This window comes from Bos indicus, chromosome 9 (genome assembly GCF_029378745.1).
Source record: "Bos indicus isolate NIAB-ARS_2022 breed Sahiwal x Tharparkar chromosome 9, NIAB-ARS_B.indTharparkar_mat_pri_1.0, whole genome shotgun sequence".
Classification (NCBI taxonomy): Eukaryota; Metazoa; Chordata; class Mammalia; order Artiodactyla; family Bovidae; genus Bos; species Bos indicus.
In genome coordinates, this window is record NC_091768.1 from 13,118,842 (window position 1) to 13,136,956 (window position 18,115).

The 18,115-nt window shown below is 37.6% G+C and overlaps 1 protein-coding gene across 2 annotated transcripts in view; it reads left to right on the forward strand.

Annotated features, from left to right (window-relative positions):
* The window catches only part of MTO1 (mitochondrial tRNA translation optimization 1), a 31,037-nt gene that overhangs the window by 2,147 nt on the left and 10,775 nt on the right, over positions 1-18,115 (forward strand). For both annotated transcript variants that reach the window (XM_019967031.2, XM_019967033.2), the window contains exons 2-11: positions 238-437; positions 536-653; positions 5,144-5,433; positions 7,315-7,427; positions 7,519-7,709; positions 7,946-8,076; positions 8,733-8,937; positions 9,020-9,191; positions 13,328-13,446; positions 16,182-16,342. In XM_019967031.2, the coding sequence (XP_019822590.2) occupies positions 238-437; positions 536-653; positions 5,144-5,433; positions 7,315-7,427; positions 7,519-7,709; positions 7,946-8,076; positions 8,733-8,937; positions 9,020-9,191; positions 13,328-13,446; positions 16,182-16,342 (1,700 nt within the window). The remainder of the gene's footprint in view (positions 1-237; positions 438-535; positions 654-5,143; positions 5,434-7,314; positions 7,428-7,518; positions 7,710-7,945; positions 8,077-8,732; positions 8,938-9,019; positions 9,192-13,327; positions 13,447-16,181; positions 16,343-18,115) is intronic.

Genomic DNA, 18,115 nt, shown 5'->3' on the forward strand with positions numbered 1-18,115 from the left:
AAGTGCTAAAAATATGTACAAGAGACAGATTCAAAAGAAACGTCCAGCAGTTGTTTGTCTTCCACAATGCCCTGAATAACTCTTGCATCCCATTGGGACTTCAGCAGTTTTAGTGTTTGCATCATTTTTTATTTTTAATCACATGATTCTAGTCACTTGTACAGACATTTTCCTATCAGGCACGCACTGTGTGCAAGATGCTCGTATATTTATTTTGTTTATGTCTGTTCTCTTTAGGTCAGATGTCCTGTAATCCTTCCTTTGGTGGCATTGGAAAGGGGCATTTAATGAGGGAAGTCGATGCCTTGGATGGCCTGTGTTCTCGAATCTGTGACCAGTCTGGTATACATTACAAAGTATTAAACCGGCGCAAGGGACCAGCTGTTTGGGGTCTGAGAGCTCAAATTGATAGGAAGCTTTATAAGCAGAACATGCAGGTAAGAACAGGGCATGAAAACAGGAAGGATTGTAGTGATTATTTAACATGCAAGTTATTTTTAACAAGTTATTTTCAACTTGCATTCTCTTTTGCTAGAAAGAAATCCTAAATACACCGCTGCTTACTGTTCAGGAGGGAGCTGTAGAAGATCTCATTCTTACAGAACCAGAGCCTGAGCACACTGGGAAATACCGTGTCAGTGGTGTTGTTTTGGGTATGTACTGCTTACAGATAATAATAACAGTATCAAACTCCATGTGAAAATTTTATCCTGAGTAGTGTATGGAGATGTTTTGCTTATTCTAGGAAATTGTTGTGTTTTCTGCTCAAGTATGAGGGAAACTGTATAGAAAAAATCCTATTCCTCATTTTATTTTTACCATGAAGCTCACCTTCTGTACCATCTTATTTTGGGACTCTATAGCCTGCAAAATTATGTATTTTCCTCTTGGTATTTCTGTGGTAATTTTTATTTTTCTTAGTTCTGACTTTAAACATTTTAAATTTATATTTTACAAGATTATTATGTATGTTTTTATTTGAGTTACATATTAATTTTTTAAATAAAATTGCACATGCACATATTTTTTACAGAAGAATGGAAAAGCAATTTATCTCTGTTTTCTCCCTTTAAAGACTTAACCAGTTTAGCTCTTTTAGCCTTCACTGCAAACACTAATTGGAAGATTTGTGTGTGCATAGTTATTTTATGGCTTGACTGACTCTGTACAGTCTGATGATTAGGGATTGAACTGGCCTTTTTTTGGGGAATTCCCAAACATCTATGTCTGTTAGTCCTAAAGAGAAGAATCAGTCTTCTGCCAGAGGACTGGACTGTTAGCTTTCTAGGAACAAAGTGGTAGGAGGGGCTGCACTGGAGAAATTTATCCTTTTTTTTTTTAATTGGAGGATAATTGCTTTACAATGTTTTATTGGTTTCTGCCATACAACATCTCAAATCAGCCATAAAAAATTCATCATTTAAAATACTTATTAACTTATTTTCCCTGTTTAAATTTTATTATAGACATTTTTTAGAATGGGATATACATATTAATTTTCTTACTTAGAAATAATTGAGTGTGTTTGTCTTACACGATAAGAAGGACATGGGTAGACAGTCCACCTGGAAGTCCTAGCCATGTCACCAGACACCCATGCCCTTCCATTGTCCTGCTCTGTCACCTTTGGCTGTAGCTTTCATCCCAGTGTTCACAAGACCAAAGTCACATATCCAGGCATCCATTATCAGAAAGAAAAGGAAAAAGAGGGAAAGGGTAAAGACCAAATAAAGACAGAGCAAACAAGGTGCATTTCCTTTTAAACAGGATTTCCACTTTCCTATTAATAGACGTCTAGCCCAGCATCTTCTTGAAGTCCATTGACCAAAACTTCATCCTAATGGCCTTCTATGGCCTCAAATTGGTGTGAGAAGATAAATATTTTTAATTGGTATATTTCACCCAAGGAAAATTAGAGTTATTAGTCAAGAAAGTGTGTCAGTTGGATAAGGAATTACTTACATTGAGAGTGCTATCATAACAAATATATTACCTATAACTCCCATCCCACATAGGCATTGAACATATCTGGTGTTACAAGTAAAAACAATAATCAAATACTGTGGTAGCCATACGATGCAGCAGTCCCACTACTGGGCATATACCCTGAGAAAACTTCATGATTCAAAAAGACACATGTACCCCAATGTTCATTGCAGCACTATTTACAATAGCCAGGACACGGAAGCATCCTAGATGTCCACCGACAGATGAATGGAGAAAAAGAGTGTGGTACATATACACAATGGAGTATTACTCAGCCATAAAAGGAATGAATTTGAGTCAGTTCTAATGAGGTGGATGAACCTAGAGCCTGTTAAACGAGTGAAATAAGTCAGAAAGAGAAAAACAAATATTGTATATTAACGCACAATATGGAATATAGAAAAATGATACTGATGGACCTATTTGCAGCACAGCAGTAGAGACACAGACATAGAGAACAGACTTGTGGACCCAGTGGGGGAAGAAGAGGGTGGGACGAACTGAGAGAGGAGCATTAAAATGTATACAAAACCAGGTGTAGAATAGATAGCAAGTGGGAAGTTGCTGTATAATACAGGGAGCTCAATCCAGGGCTCTGACAACCTAGAGGGGTGGAATCGGTGGGGAGTCGGAGGGAAGGTTCAAGAGGGAGGGGACGTGTGTACATCTGGCTGATTCATATAGTTGTTCTACGGCAGAAACCAACACAACTTTGTAAAGCAGTTATCCTCTGATTAAAAGGAAAAGGAAAGACAAAATGAAGAAAAGCAGAAAGATACTGCTCAAACTTTACTGTGAGGAATTTGGTGGACTCAAAGAGTAAAAAGAAAATACATTGACTGGAGAAGGTGCTTTGGAATTAGACTAGTGTTCAGACTTAGCTTTGGGTTTCAGTTTCTTCATCTACAAAATTGGGAGAGTAATGTATATTTCACGAAATGTGAAAAATGTGACTTAATGTTGAGGCTGGCATATAGTAAGGATTTAACAGATTACAATAAAATATTTAATAAATAATTATACTTAATTACTTAATAAATAACTGCAACATTAATAGTAAAAAAACATGGTAGCTGCAGCCAGCTAATGCCTAAAAAAATTTTTTTAAGAAAAAATAAATTGCCATTTACCACAGACAATTAAAGCCAGGGATCTGAAAAAATTTTCAATTTGCTCTATATTCCACCTGAATTTTTAAAATTCCATATAAGTATATTTATGATGTAGGCATATCTTTTTTATAGATTAGAATGCCAACTTTCGTAAAGTTCAAGTAGTTTCCCCAAGTCCCACAGCTAGAAAATATCACAGTCAAGAACTCAATCCAGGTATTTAAAAACTTAAATGTTCCTTTTGCATCATCAACAGTTTAAAGGGGATGAAAGAAGGCAGAGTGAAAAGGTGGTCTCTCTCTCATCTTGTGCTCCAGGCAGCCGGTTTCCTTCTTCAGGAGCATTCCTAGGCACTGGCGTGGTCTTTCTGTCTGTGATTTTATCCTTGACTTCATGCAGTGGTATATATATTCCACCCCCACACACAGTAGTAACATATTGTACACACTCTGCTATACTTTTTTTTTAACCACTTAATCTGTGTTTGCTTTGCCTTTTAGGAGCTATGTTTCTTTCTTATAAGTTCATGGCTTTTGTTCTGTGATTACCTTAGTAACTATGATTTTGTATAATACACCCCATCTTCCCTTTCTTCTGTCAGTGTTTCCTGACTTCCCTATGTTGAACAGTTACTACTTTTATTTTCATTTCCTTTTCTCTCTGCCTCCTTTCCTCGCCAGACTTGATGATTATATTGTTTTTATTAAGGTAGCCCTTTATGTTTTTTAATTATTTTTACTTGTTACTTAAATTAGTATCTTCAAACGCTATTTCTTGGACCCTGTCTATATTTTATGGGCCCAACAATACAATTTTTAATTAACTTTTTTTACTGAAGTGTAGTTGATTTACAGTGTTCCAGATGTACAGTGAAGTGATATATTCTTTTTCAGTCTTCTCCATTATAGCTTATTAATAATCGGGTTTTTATTGTAGTAAAATGTATATAGCATAAAGTTTGCCACTGTAGCCATTTCTAAGTATACAGTTCCACGCCCTCAAGTACCCCCACAGTGATGTGCAGCTGTCACCACTCTCCATTTCTAGAACTTCGGAAATTTAGTTGAAATACTGTACCCATTAACAGTAACTTTCTATTACCCAAGGAATTAACCCACATTTTCTTGTATGGTAGATCCATCTGTAGACAAGCCTTTATATGTGGTTTTCAGCTCTTTCTCCTCTTCAGCCCCCAGCTGCATTCCCACATTTTTCACACTCAGTCCTCCCGTTTCTGTGTCGCTGCAGGGCAGAGTACTTCACTGTCATCTGTATGTTCTCTTCAGGTTCTTGAGTTATAGCATTCTCCCCTCTGCTCAATCAGTTATCACTCTTCCAACCACTTCAAAAAAAATTTTTATTTTATGTAGAGTATAGTTGATTTACAATATTGTGTTAGTTTCAGGTGTACAGCAAAGCAATTCAGTTAAATGTATATAATGTATATATCCATTCTTTTCTCAGGTTCTTTTCTACTGTAGGTTATTATAGAATATTGAGTAGAGTTCCTTGTGTTATATAGTAGGTCCTTGTTGACTATTTTATTTATTTTGGTGTGTATAAGTTAATCCCAAATTCCTGATTTATCCATCCCCCCCAACCACTTTCTATCTTTCAAAAATATTTGAAATTTTTCATCTTTTGACAAATTCTTTTCCATTCTTGTGGTTCTCATGGTTTCATATCTTTTTTGCTCCTTTATTTTCTTTTGGAATTTTAAGAAGGAGAAGAAATCATGTGAGGTGGGATCTGTTAAATTTAACTAGAAGTCTAAATTTAATTAATTTTAAAAATTAACTGAGACCAGCTATTCAGTGCTGACAAGACTTTAGGAACATGTGTACCTGTGATAATACATTATGCTCTCCGTCTCAGCTTTCTTGCATTCTTTAGATTGATGACATGTAGCCTTCTTACTGATTTAAAATCTTTTTCAGGTTTCTAAAGACGAATTTTTCTGTAGTTCTCCTACAAAAGCGTAACATTCTAATTTGACCCATGGTGACAATTAGGACATGAGTTTTGTTCTCTTTCCTGTCCTTTAGCTGATGGAAGTAAAGTGTATGCAGAGAGTGTGGTTCTGACTACTGGGACGTTCCTGAGAGGCATGATTGTAATCGGATTGGAAATGCATCCAGCAGGACGTTTAGGGGATCAGCCTGCCGTAGGGTTGGCTCAGACCCTGGAGAAGTTGGGGTTTGTGGTGGGAAGATTGAAGACTGGGACTCCACCCCGAATTGCCAAAGAATCCGTTAATTTCAGCATTCTAAACAAGCAGACACCAGATAATCCATCAATACCTTTCAGCTTTATCAATCAGACAGTGTGGATTAAGGTGAGATAATTTATGAAAATCTGGCCTTAAATAGGGAATATAGACTTTTTTGGTATTCATTTTTCATCACTATTAATTAAGGCACAAAAATGTGTTCTTTAAAAGGAGTAGCTGATTTGGCTACTTGGGTATTTCCTCATAAATTCTTTTAAGTGGTGGTGGTTTTTGCCATACATTCACGTGAATCAGCCATGGGTGTACATGTATTCCCCATCCCGACCCTCCCTCCACCTCCCTCCCAAAATCCCATAAATTCTTAAATTTCATTGATTTGATAACTTTACCTATTTAAACTTTTTGTAATAATTTCAGAAAAGTTGTAGGACTGTTACTTGCCCTCTCCATATATATAGACATAGATACATATATTTAACATATAGAACAGTAACATACACATTTATTTTTATTCTTTTTTCTTTTCCCAAAACATTTAAAAGTTGCAGAGATCATGACCCTTTACCTCTAAATACCTCAGTCTGCATCTCAGCTAAGCCCAAAGACATCCTCATGTAACCTCAATGCAGTGATAAAATTTGGGGACTTTAACATTGACACAGTGCTATTATCGAAAATAAAATTCATAGAGTTTTCTGACCACCCCAATACATTTTTTTGTCCCAACGTTCTTTTTCCAACCTAGGATCATATATTGCATTTAATTGTCATTTCTTCTTAATCTGGAATAATTCCTCAGCCTTAATAGTACTGATACTTTTGAAGATATAGGCTACTTTTACCTATCTTTGTAATTTAAAAAAAAACAAGCTATATATTGTGTGTTTAGAATCAAGGGCTAGTAGTTGACGCTCCTAATTTCTGGTGAGTGTTACCCTGATGAGTGGCTATTAATTTATTTATTTGGCCATGCTGCACAGCTCGTGGGAACTTAGTTCCCCGACCAGGGATTGAATCCATGCCTCCTACAGTGAAAGTGTGGAATCCTAACCACTAAACCATCAGGGAATTCCCTCTTTTGACATTCTTATCTTTCCTCAACACTTTGTCTTACTTAGTTTTAAAATAAGTCTCAGACATCATTTCATCCAGAAATACCTTGGTACATGTCTTTAACAAATAAGGATTTTGTAAAACTCAACCATAATACTGTTATCACATATAGCAAAACATAATTTCTTAATATCATCTGATACTCAGTGCTCAATTTTCCTTAGTATTAAATATAGATATATTATTGAAGTATAGTTGAACTACAATGTTCCAGGTGCATTCCAAGTATTTTATAGTTGTTTTATTTGAACCAAGAACCAAATGAGGTTCATACATTACATATCTTATAATAATTCCTCTCTTTTTTACATCTGTGTGCTGTGCTGTGCTGTGCTTAGTCGCTCAGTTGTGTCTAACTCTTTGCAACCCCGTGGACTGTAGCATGCCAGGCTCCTGTGTCCATGGGGCTTCTCCTGGCAAGAATACTGGAGTGGGTTTGCCATGCCCTCCTCCAGGAGATTTTCCTAACCCAGGAATCGAACCAGGGTCTCCTGCACTGCAGGTGGATTCTTTACTAGTTGAGCTACCAGGGGAGCCTCTTTTACATCTACATGGGGAAGAAACTGAGACATTTCTCTTCTGGAATTTCCTACATTCTAGATTTGTAGATTTGTCTGATTTCACTGCTCTGGTGCCTTAAACATGTTCCTGCATCATCAGTATTTCCTATGAACTGTTGATCTGGAGGCTTGTGTCAATTTACATTCATCTTTGGGGTTGTTTTTCACAAACATACTTCACCATTAGTATTTGGCTTTGTGCATAGATTTGATGTATATACAAGTAAGTTTATATCATGTGTGGAATTTATTTGAATTAGAGGCAAACTAATAGAGAAGCAAAACAGTGTTTTGACGAGTTCCCATGTTTTAGCCAGAAGATCAGCTGCCATGTTACTTGACTCACACTAACCCTCGAGTGGATGAGATTGTCCTTGAGAACCTTCACCTTAACTGTCACGTTAAGGAAACTACAAGAGGACCCCGGTAAGGACAAAATACCAGTGCTTAATTACAGTAAGGATTGTCAACCCTCTTTTGTTTAATTGCATTTTTAAATTCCAATGTCTTATTCTAGATACTGTCCCTCCATTGAATCAAAGGTCTTGCGTTTTCCAAACCGTGTACATCAAGTTTGGTTGGAACCTGAAGGAATGGATTCTGACCTCATCTACCCCCAAGGGTTATCTGTGACACTGCCAGCTGAATTACAGGAGAAGATGATCACATGCATCAGAGGCTTGGAGAACGCTAAAATGATTCAGCCAGGTAAAGAGACTGCCAGCTGCCCTTTGGTCTGAGCTCAGTATTGCTTAGCAGACAGCGGAAAATTGAAGCTACAGTCATGGTGCTTAGAGCCCCAGAAGACAAAACCCAGCATCTGCACGTTTATTTATAAAATAGTCTTCACATTTGAAGAGCATTTAATGATAATCTTTGCATCTCTGCTTGAGGCAAACCCAGCGCTGTTTTTGCTTATTTTGTACCATCTGTTCTTTGGCCAGGCTACGGTGTTCAGTATGATTACATGGACCCCCGGCAGATCTCTCCTTCTCTCGAGACTCATTTGGTGCAGCGGCTCTTCTTTGCTGGACAGATAAATGGCACTACTGGTTACGAGGAAGCTGCAGCTCAAGTAAGAAGTGGTTCAAATGTTACTATAAACAGAAAAGGACTATTTAACTGGTGTTCCTCCTCTTGACATCTGTCATGATTGCTATATAGAGCTTAGATACAACTCATAACTGGAATAGCAAACTGACTTCTATTTCAGGAACTATGGGGGTGGCTTCTGTATACAACAAGATTTTTTAAACACTGTGTCTTTGTTACTCTTTTCTGAGCTCCTAGATCCAGTTGCATATTTTGATTAGATTTTTGTATTGCTTCTGAAATTTAAAAAAAGAAAAGTTAGTTCTTTTAACCTAACCTAACTTTATTGAAAATTACCCTGTTATTACTCCTTTTTAAACAGAAAGTTATGTTATTTTTACTTGTAAATGCGCAAAGGCTAAAAAAGTCTTACAAGTGGATTTTTTTTTTTTAAAGATTAGCCACCTGGTTTATCAAGAATATTAGATATTTTTGAAAACAATGAATTATAGCATTCTAAAGTGGTATATTACCCATATTCTGTTTGTGAATATGAACCACATTTTCTGTCTCTGTTTTGTCCCTTCTGGGCAGGCCTGCTTCCTTACTGCCTGAACCATTTTTTCCAGGTAGTGTCTGAATAGGATAGCTCTTTGTTCAGTTCATAATGGCCTTTTAAACATTTCAGTCCTCTTGTAGGGTGTGATAGCTGGAATCAATGCAAGTCTTCGGGTCAGACACAAGCCTCCTTTTGTCATTAGCCGAACAGAAGGTTACATAGGAGTCTTGATTGATGACCTCACCACACTGGGCACCAACGAACCATACCGCATGTTTACCAGCCGAGCCGAGTTCCGTTTGTCACTGCGTCCTGATAACGCCGACAGCAGGCTCACATTCCGAGGTAACTCTTACACTGAGTCCTGCAACCAGACTTTCTCTCCTTTAAGACCTCTTTCATTATAATCTCCCCCTCCCCCTTCTAGGGTACAAGGAAGCTGGTTGTGTGTCCCAACAACGATATGAAAGAGCTTCTTGGATGAAGTCTTCTTTAGAAGAAGGCATTTCTATGCTAAAATCCATTGAGTTTTTAAGTACTAAATGGAAAAACTTAATTCCAGAGTCTTCTATAAGTAGTGGTAAAAGTCTGCCTCTCAGGTATGCATTTTTTGTATAAACTTTCTTTTTGTAGAAAAATGGAGTCATCTCAGAGAGATACTACCATCGATTCCCTACCTACACATTTTAAACGAACGCAGCTCTTATGTTTGCTTCTTTTCAAAATTCTTTAGAGATAATCTCCTTACTCACGAATGACAATATATATGATTCTAAATTATTCTTTATTTTATTTCTCTGTGGCTCCCATTGAGTTCTGCCTTTCCTAAGATCTAGCGGGCATAAACCAAGAAATAGCATCTGCTTTCTTTTTTAGGCATTGAACAATTGGAATGGTCTCATCTTGCCTATGAGCCATAGCAGGGAAACTTTGATTAAGCAGTGTTACCAATTCTTGAAGAGTCCCTTACTACATTTTAGGAGTTTTTTTGTCCTTGTTTTTACCATTCTGGTTGTATGGACTCTAAATCTAAAGGACATTAATAGAGATCTTTCTTGATTCAGAGATACATTTCTGAAAACCTCATGTAATTCAAAATTTACATCAGTCACCACTGATTTTTCCCATTTAAAAAATGTAAGCTAACGTGGGGAGCGGGGGTTGGAGGGTGGGTTTAGAAGGTATAAACCTACAATCATTGTATTTTAGAAGGACACATGCTGACTTGATCTTGCTGCTGTGTCTCCAGTATGTTTTTTGTTTATAGTTTTCTTTTTCTCAGTCCTTGTTTTGCTTGTGAGGAAATTTGTAGATTTAATGGTATATTCATTTTAATGCCACTTTTTATCATCCACAATCTCTCTAAGCGCTCTCTCTCTTTTTAACTAACAGCCAGGCATAACATGTCTTTGACTTTCATCTCATCACAGTGTTTTTTGTTTACAACTTGTGTTCCCAAATTTTCATTTTCATGAGAATTTCCCAAAGCACTGGCATCACTGAAGAGGAGAATAAGCAGGTTTTTAATTATAGTAACGGTAAATAATCGGCTTCCCAGGTGGCGCTAGTGGTACAGAACCCACCTGCCAATGCAGGAGACCTAAGAGATGTGGGTTCGATCCCTAGGTCAGGAAGATCCCCTGGAAAAGGACATGGCAACCCACTTCAGTATTCTTGCCTGGAGAATCCCACAGACACAGGAGCCTGGCAGGCTACAGTCCATAGGGTAGTAAAGAGTCAGACATGACTGAAGTGCCTTAGCAACAATAAATAATAAAGAATCTGCATGGTTGTCACCCAAATCAGGGGGTCTCATTTACAGGAAAGACAGCTTGGTTCACAGATAAGGGTGGCAGATTTATTTGTGTACCAGTTAAGTGGTACTGGGAGATGGTAGTAGTATAAGCATAGTTTTATATTTCACTCTGTTTTCCAGCTATTTGTTTAAATTTAAGAGGGTTTATTATTATTTCAAGCTTTGCAGAAGAATTTATAGCATTATGCTTCATTTAGGTCAAATATTGCACTGTGTTAGATTTTATATAATTAGAATTTTCATTCAATGTGACTCATGTGGATTGAGGTCATAGTGAGAGCAAGGGAAGTGATTGTTTTCAACACAGTTTAGAATGCTAATTGATGAATAAAAATATGAAAAAGGAGGGGGCTGTCAGCTTTATATTTTTACCTAATCCTAAGAGTACCCATTTTGTTAAGGTAACTTTTTTTAAAACAGTAATTTGACCAAATGCTTTTCTTGTTAATTTCAGGTGTCTTTCCTTTCAGAAGGAAACAGGGACCTCATCCTCCTGTTTGATTTTGGTAGAATATTTATAGTGTAGTGTTGAGCCTCCCTGAAAGAACTCACTTGATCAATTCCTAGATATATAAAGCTAGAAAATTGGTCCACGGACATGTATTGTGTCTGCCGCACACATAGCAAGCTGTGCGCCAGGCACTGAGGGGTGGGACTGGACTTTGAGCTACCGTTTTGACAGAAGAGATCCACAGAGCATGCGTGCACACATTTCCTGTTAGGATCATAGGGAGACGCACTGATGCGTCAGGTAGTGCAGAAACTGTCTCTTGTGTTCTGCAGAAGCGTGCTAACTTGTCCTTCAGTGGCAGCCCTCTGTACTCTGAGGCTTAGGCTTCATTCAAAGCTGGTCTTGAAGTTTGGACCTACAAATAGCTCCAAGCCTTCTAAACAAATTGTTTAAAAGCCTTTTAAAAGATGTATTTATTTTTGGCTGCTCTGGGTCTTCACTGCTGCCTGTGAGCTTTCTCTAGTTGCAGCAAGCGGAAGCTGCTTTTCACTGTGGTAGCAGGGCTTCTCATTGCAACAGCTTCTCCTGTCTATGAGCACAGGCTTCAGTAGTCACAGCTGGTACGCTCCAGAGTGCTGGGTCAGTAGTTGTGGCTCACGGGCTTAGTTGCCCCACGGCCTGCGGGATCTTCCCAGACCAGGGATCAAACCTACGTCCCCTGCATTAGCAGGCAGATTCTTAACTTTAACACTGGACCACCAGGGAACCCTAAAACCTTCTTAAAAGTTAAATGGTCATAGGCTTTTCTTTGAGGTCACCATCCTCTAAGATTCCTCTCTTTTTGGTTGGTCATTAGATGTGTTCCTGTATGTTCTGTAATTTTTTTATTTTATTTTTGGCCACCCTGGGTCTTCGTTGCTACTTGCAGGCTTTCTCTGGTTGTGACTGGTGCGGGCTGCTCTCAAGTTGCAGAGCATGGGCTTCTCGTTGTGATGGCTTCTCATGTCTCAGAGCACCAGTTCCAAGGCGAGTGAGCTCTGTAGTTCTGGCACACAGGCTCAGTTGCCCCATAGCATGTGGGATCTCCCCAGACCAGGGATTAAACCCATGTTCCCTGCATTAGCAGGTGATTCCTAACCACTGAGCAACCAGGGAAGTCTTGGTTTTATAATTTCTGAAAGAACAACCCCTTTTCTTGTGGAGTTTAGGGTTATTTGGTTTCATTGTATCAACAGCTTATCTGATGAGACTTCTGAAATTAATTGACATAATTCATCTTGTGGAGCACAACAAAGTTGACAGCTCCTTGTGGGAAGAGGTGTCTGGCCTTTCCTAGACTGTCTGAGATGAGACAGGCCTCTGCAGAGAGTGTGACACATGACTGTGGTGATAGAATGAGCTGTAAAAAACAAACAAACAAACAAATAAACACATCTGGGAGGCCTGAAGGGACTTGGAACCCTGGGATGGGCAGATTTGACCTTCTTTTGACTTAATAAATTAATTGGTTTAATTGATTTTGGGTGGACAGAGTTGATAAAAAAAGCAATCTATTGAAAGAGGGAAAGGGCAAAGTAAATAAAAATAAAGTTAAGGCAGTAAGTGTACTGTAGGGAAAGTGTACAGATCAGTGAAACCTTGTGAGAACCAAGCAAAATGAGAAGGAAACTGCAGGGTATTTTCCAGTCTTGGAACAAGCAGATCTCCTTTAGTTGGTTCTAAGCATGCGTGTAGAAGGATGGCGCATTCAACGGACATGGGCTTAATGTGACTTAGATGTAAATTCTTAGGGAGTTCAATCACACCCTTGTTTTCAGAGGATATTCTGTCCTAATAGGAAAGCTCCAGAGGACAAATGGATTGTCCATTTGTCAACTTTACCAACTACTTACCCCTCTTGATAAAGGAAAGGAGTTGAGAATCACATGCTCTCTTTCAAAAAATTGCAGAGGAAGGAACACTTCCAAACTCATTCTATGAAGCCACCATCACCCAGATAACAAAAGCAGACAAAGACATCACAAAAAAAGAAAATTACAGGCCACTATTACTGATAAACATAGATGCAAAAATCCTCAACAAAATTCTAACAGAATTCAGCAACACATTAAAAAGATCATACACCATGATCAAGTCAGGTTTATCCCAGGGATGCAAAGATTCTTTAATATATGCAAATCAATCAATGTGATACATCATATCAACAAATTGAAAGATAAACACCATATGATAATCTCAGTAGATGCAGAAACACTTTCGACAGAATTCAGCCTGAGAATCACATGCTGATCTCATGGAGGTCCCGCTGTGTCACAGATGCTGCTGTTTGCTCAGTGTACTTGGGGAAAATTAGAAATATATTGATATTGTTTATTCTGAGATTTGGTATTACTTTCAAGGAATTTTGTTCTTAATCTGCCTGATATGATATGGACCCTTGTGTTAATGAAACTTTTCTGTGTTTGTAGAGCTCTTGATGTTCTGAAGTATGAGGAAGTTGACATGGAGTTGTTGGCCAGGGCTGTTCCAGAGCCCTTGAAGAAGTACACCCAATGTAGAGAGCTGGCCGAAAGACTGAAAATAGAAGGTAGAAAATTTTTTACTTAGGATGTCTGTATGCTCCCTTCTTCGTTTGTGCAAATAATGAATGAATTGCAGATACACAGAGAGCTCTGTGTCAAGAGGAGCCATTATTACCGTAAGACCAGCATCGTCTTAGGCTCTGACCACTCAGAGTAGGTTTCCCAGGTAGCATTGTAACACATCATAATGTGTTGGGAAGACTCCACCCCAGACCCACTGAGTGAGCATTTGCATTTTAACAAGATCCCTAGGAGATCTGTGTGTATATTTCATGTTGGGAAGTGCCACTGTAGAGCTCTCCTTTTTAAAAAAAAAAAAAAAAAAAACAAAACTTAAATCTTTTTTCCTTTTGAACTTTTTTTTTAATGTTTTCTCCACTTAAATGTTCTACTAATGAAAATAATGCTATCTTTGGCTTTGATGATATACTTTTCTATTAACAAAGACTTATTTTGTATCAGGCAAAGAAGTTCACATTCTGCCCCTGTATGTTATAACATTTGACGTGCTCTCATATTCTTGGTCAGTATATTGACCATCAAAGTCACATGTGACTTTTGGAGTTGTACTGCAATTTATAATTTTTTCTTTATAAAAAAAATTTCAGAAGTTCCCTGAAGACTCCATACGCCAAATGCAGGGGGCACAGATTTGATCCTCAGTCAGGGAGATCCCGCATGCCAAAAAAAAAAAAAAAATTTCAAACAGAAATACTGATAATAGCATTAGCTTCTACATTGTGATAGAAGATTTTTTTTTTCCTCCACTGGAAAATTGTGTGCAGAAAAAGTCAGGGAACAGAATGAGATGGGAGAGAAGGGTAGGAAAAGCAGGATAAAAGGTGGACTGTTTACACAGGAAAGGCCTTCAGGCTCCTTGGGGACCAGCGAAGGTGGTGAGAATGCTGCAGTCCTAGCAGTAACGTTTTCTTTCAGTTCCAGAGAGGTCTGTTACCTTGCTATGCTTTGACTGCTTATATAGAATGACCCAAGTGCTGCCTATCATTCTTCCAAATGAACATGCCCTGGTCATTTGCTAATGTGTAAGAAGTATTGTTAACCTTATATCTCAACATCATGATCTTTCTATTGAGTAAAAGTTACTTTATTGAACATTTAGGCCATTAGCATCTGGGAAAAGGTGATTAAACTCCGTATTTTAAACTTGGTTTGCAGTTTTACTGTGTCCAGTAAATGGTCCAAAATAATTATCTTCAACTTGTTTATAGGAAACCCTGACTTCAGCCATGGAGTAGTTACTGTTTTGCTTTGTTCTTTAAGACTGGCGTATATAAAGACTCTAACTAATACCCATGGCTTAAAAGAAACCACACTAGGTTAAAATATAGCGTATATCAGTAGTTTTCAAATCACTACCTAGATCCTCCACTGGATAAGTTTTTTCTTTTTTTTTAATGTGGACCATTTAAAAAATCTGTTGAATTTATTACAATATTGCTTCTGTTTTATGTTTTGGTTTTTTTGGCCCTGAGGCATGTGTGATCTTAGCTTCCTGACCAGGTATCAGACCTGCACCCCTTGAATTGGAAGGTGAAGTCTTAACCACTGGACTGCCAGGGAAGTCCTTAGACAAGTTTCTTGAAGGCAGAAATCAGTTTCAGATTCTTCTTTGTACTATCTCTCATGTTTTGCTATACATATTTGAAAAAGTAAATATATCTTTAACATATACATTATTTATATTCTGTGATCCTATAGTCTATTCCTGAGTCATAAAATTTCATTACAATTTGTCATGCTGATGTGTTATATGTTATATTAATCCCTTTACATGAATTATTTCATTTGATAATTAAAAAGTGTCATGTGAAAGATAGCTACTAGCATTATGTCTTAATTTACAGATAGTTATAACTTGCCCAGGGTCACACAGTTGGGGAGTGGCAGAACTGGGCTTTGAACCTAGTATATCTGTCTACAAGGCTTGTGCACCTCACAGCTCTCCTTTATTGTCAAAAAGACCATCATAAGTTTCTGGGTCAGCCCATAACATTTCTAGATAATGTGGCTGAGGCCCAGAAGTATCATGATGTGTTCATTGTCAGAGGGTAATTTATTGGTAGAGCCAGGCTCAGAGCTGAGATTTTCTGGCTACCAGTCAAGTGATGGAAGCAGAAGCTGCCAGAACCTCTAGGGAAGACTTGCTTTTCTTAAACAGGACAGAATGACCACCTCAGTATAGGTTTTAAAACAGGTCTTGGATTTATTTTTCTAAGAATGGAATGCTTTAATTACAAAATAATTGCTGAATTGTCTTTCTAAGTTCACTCTGAATAAAACTTCAGTTAATTTATTTAAATTATATGTTATCATCCAAGAATATATACTTTTAACAATTATAGCTTTATTTGAAAACCGTCTTCTTGGAGAAACACCTAATCTTTAGAACTTCAAACCTATAGCCTGTTGAAGAAAGTGTTCCACCAAAATTTGCATTGAGAAAGAAAGCAATTTTTTTTTTTTAACTTAAAATTTTCTAGTTTTTTTAAATGAGAAGGACATGGAATAAACTGCCAGACAGAATATTGTAGTTAATACACAGGATACTCCCTCTCTTTATTTTAACCCCAGTCTCCTCTTCTGCGAAAGGGAATACCTACCACCTATCGGGGTACTAAGATCATATATGCAAAAGCTCTCTGTAAATTGTAAAAAGCTAGAAACATGTAGGTTGTTAATATTATCTGAGTATCACAACATAATTAATTTTGTTCACCAGCTACTTATGAATCAGTACTGTTCCATCAGCAACAAGAAATAAAGGAAGTTCAGAGAGATGAAGCTCTCCAACTGCCAAAGGACCTAGATTATTTGACTCTCAAGGATATATCTTTGTCCTATGAAGTTCGAGAGAAGCTCCATTTCAGTCGCCCACAGACGGTAAGAAAACAGGCAGTGGATAGGAACAGATCATAGAGAGCCAATGCTTTAATTTTTAAAAGCTGGATTTGTAGTGGCCATATAACTAATGTTTTATTTCATCATAAAAAGCTTAACCTCTTATTTTCATATTCTCTTTGTATAACAGGTGTCATTATATTTTTTATGAGAGATAAAAAAAAGCTTAGTCTAAATAAGTATCTGGAAGTGAAGAATTGGGTTGATTATAATTAGCCAACCATGTGCATGCTTGTTTATATGCATGACTTAAACTACTTTGGGTTAAAATAGAATACATGTCAGTGGTTTTCAGATCACTGCTTGGATCCCTCCAAGGCGTTCCATAGTGTTGCCTTGGGAGCCAGTAGGAGGAAGTAGAGGGCCAGAGATGATCCTGTGTGTGTCTGTGTGTGGTTTGTATTTGCATGAGTACATGGGCACCATGCTGTATACATCTGTTAAAAACTTCAGCATACAGTATTGAATTTGTAATAACAAATATTTAAAGACTTGTAGGCTGTATTTATTGATTCTGAGATACATTTTTAACATCTCTGAGTTGTAGCTTAAAAATTGATGGTGTATCATAGTTTAATGGGCATTGCGTTGGGTTTTTTATTTTTTTCAGTGGTTCATAAAATAAAGGGGTACTTAACCAGGAGAAGGCAGTGGCACCCCACTCCAGTACTCTTGCCTGGAAAATCCCATGGATGGAGGAGCCCAGTAGGCTGCAGTCCATGGAGTCGCTCAGAGTTGGACAGAACTGAGCTACTTCACTTTCACTTTTCACCTTCATGCATCGGAGAAGGAAATGGCAACCCACTCCAGTATTCTTGCCTGGAGAATCCCAGGGACAGGGGAGCCTGGTGGGCTGCCATCTATGGGGTCGCACAGAGTCGGACACGACTGAAGCGACTTAGCAGTAGCAGTAGCAGTAACAAAACCATGGCCTGCAAAAATTTTTGAAAAGATTTTTTTTAAAGAGGAGTGATTTCATCAACTAACATGGTATTCTTAGTCATATTCATCATGGAAAGCAGCAGAGAGGCCTTAAGTTTTATAGCTGTATCTTACTCATTTTGGGTTATGTTTTTGTGGATAGTCATAGGCTACACTGCCCAATATGATAGCCGTTAACCAAGTGCAACCATTTACAGTAATTAAAATGAAATAAAGTTAAAAATTCAACTCCTCAGTCATAATAGCCACATTTCAGATGCTCAGTAGCTACAAAAGGCTATTGGCTGTCATACTGGACAGTTATCATATTTTTACACTGCCAGTGTTACAGAAATTTTCCATTATCACAGAAAAGTTCAGTTGCATTGTATTGGTCATCACAGTTCACCTCTTAACCAAAATTCTGAAATACCATAAGCTCTGACAAACGTTTGCTACAGAGTCATTTGGTGGCAAAACAGACCTGAACTGATATGAGGTCTCTATACCACTTGGAGTGAATAAGTCATCCATTTCACTGCAAAAATATACCATAGAAATATTACTGAGATGAGTCATAGGGTGCTGATCAACACACTGCTAGTGATGTTAGTTTAGTTTAACGAAAAGAAAAGGTTAGATACTCTAACATCTGTTAATTACATGATCTTAGACAAGTCATTTTAATATCTTAGTCTCAGTTTCCCCTGTTTTTAAAGTGAAGATATTAATTATAACCACATTTCTTTTATCTACTTTCTAAAGTTATTTTGACAATACATTAAGATAAAGTTTTGAAAATATTTTATAAACTGTAACATACAGATCGTTATC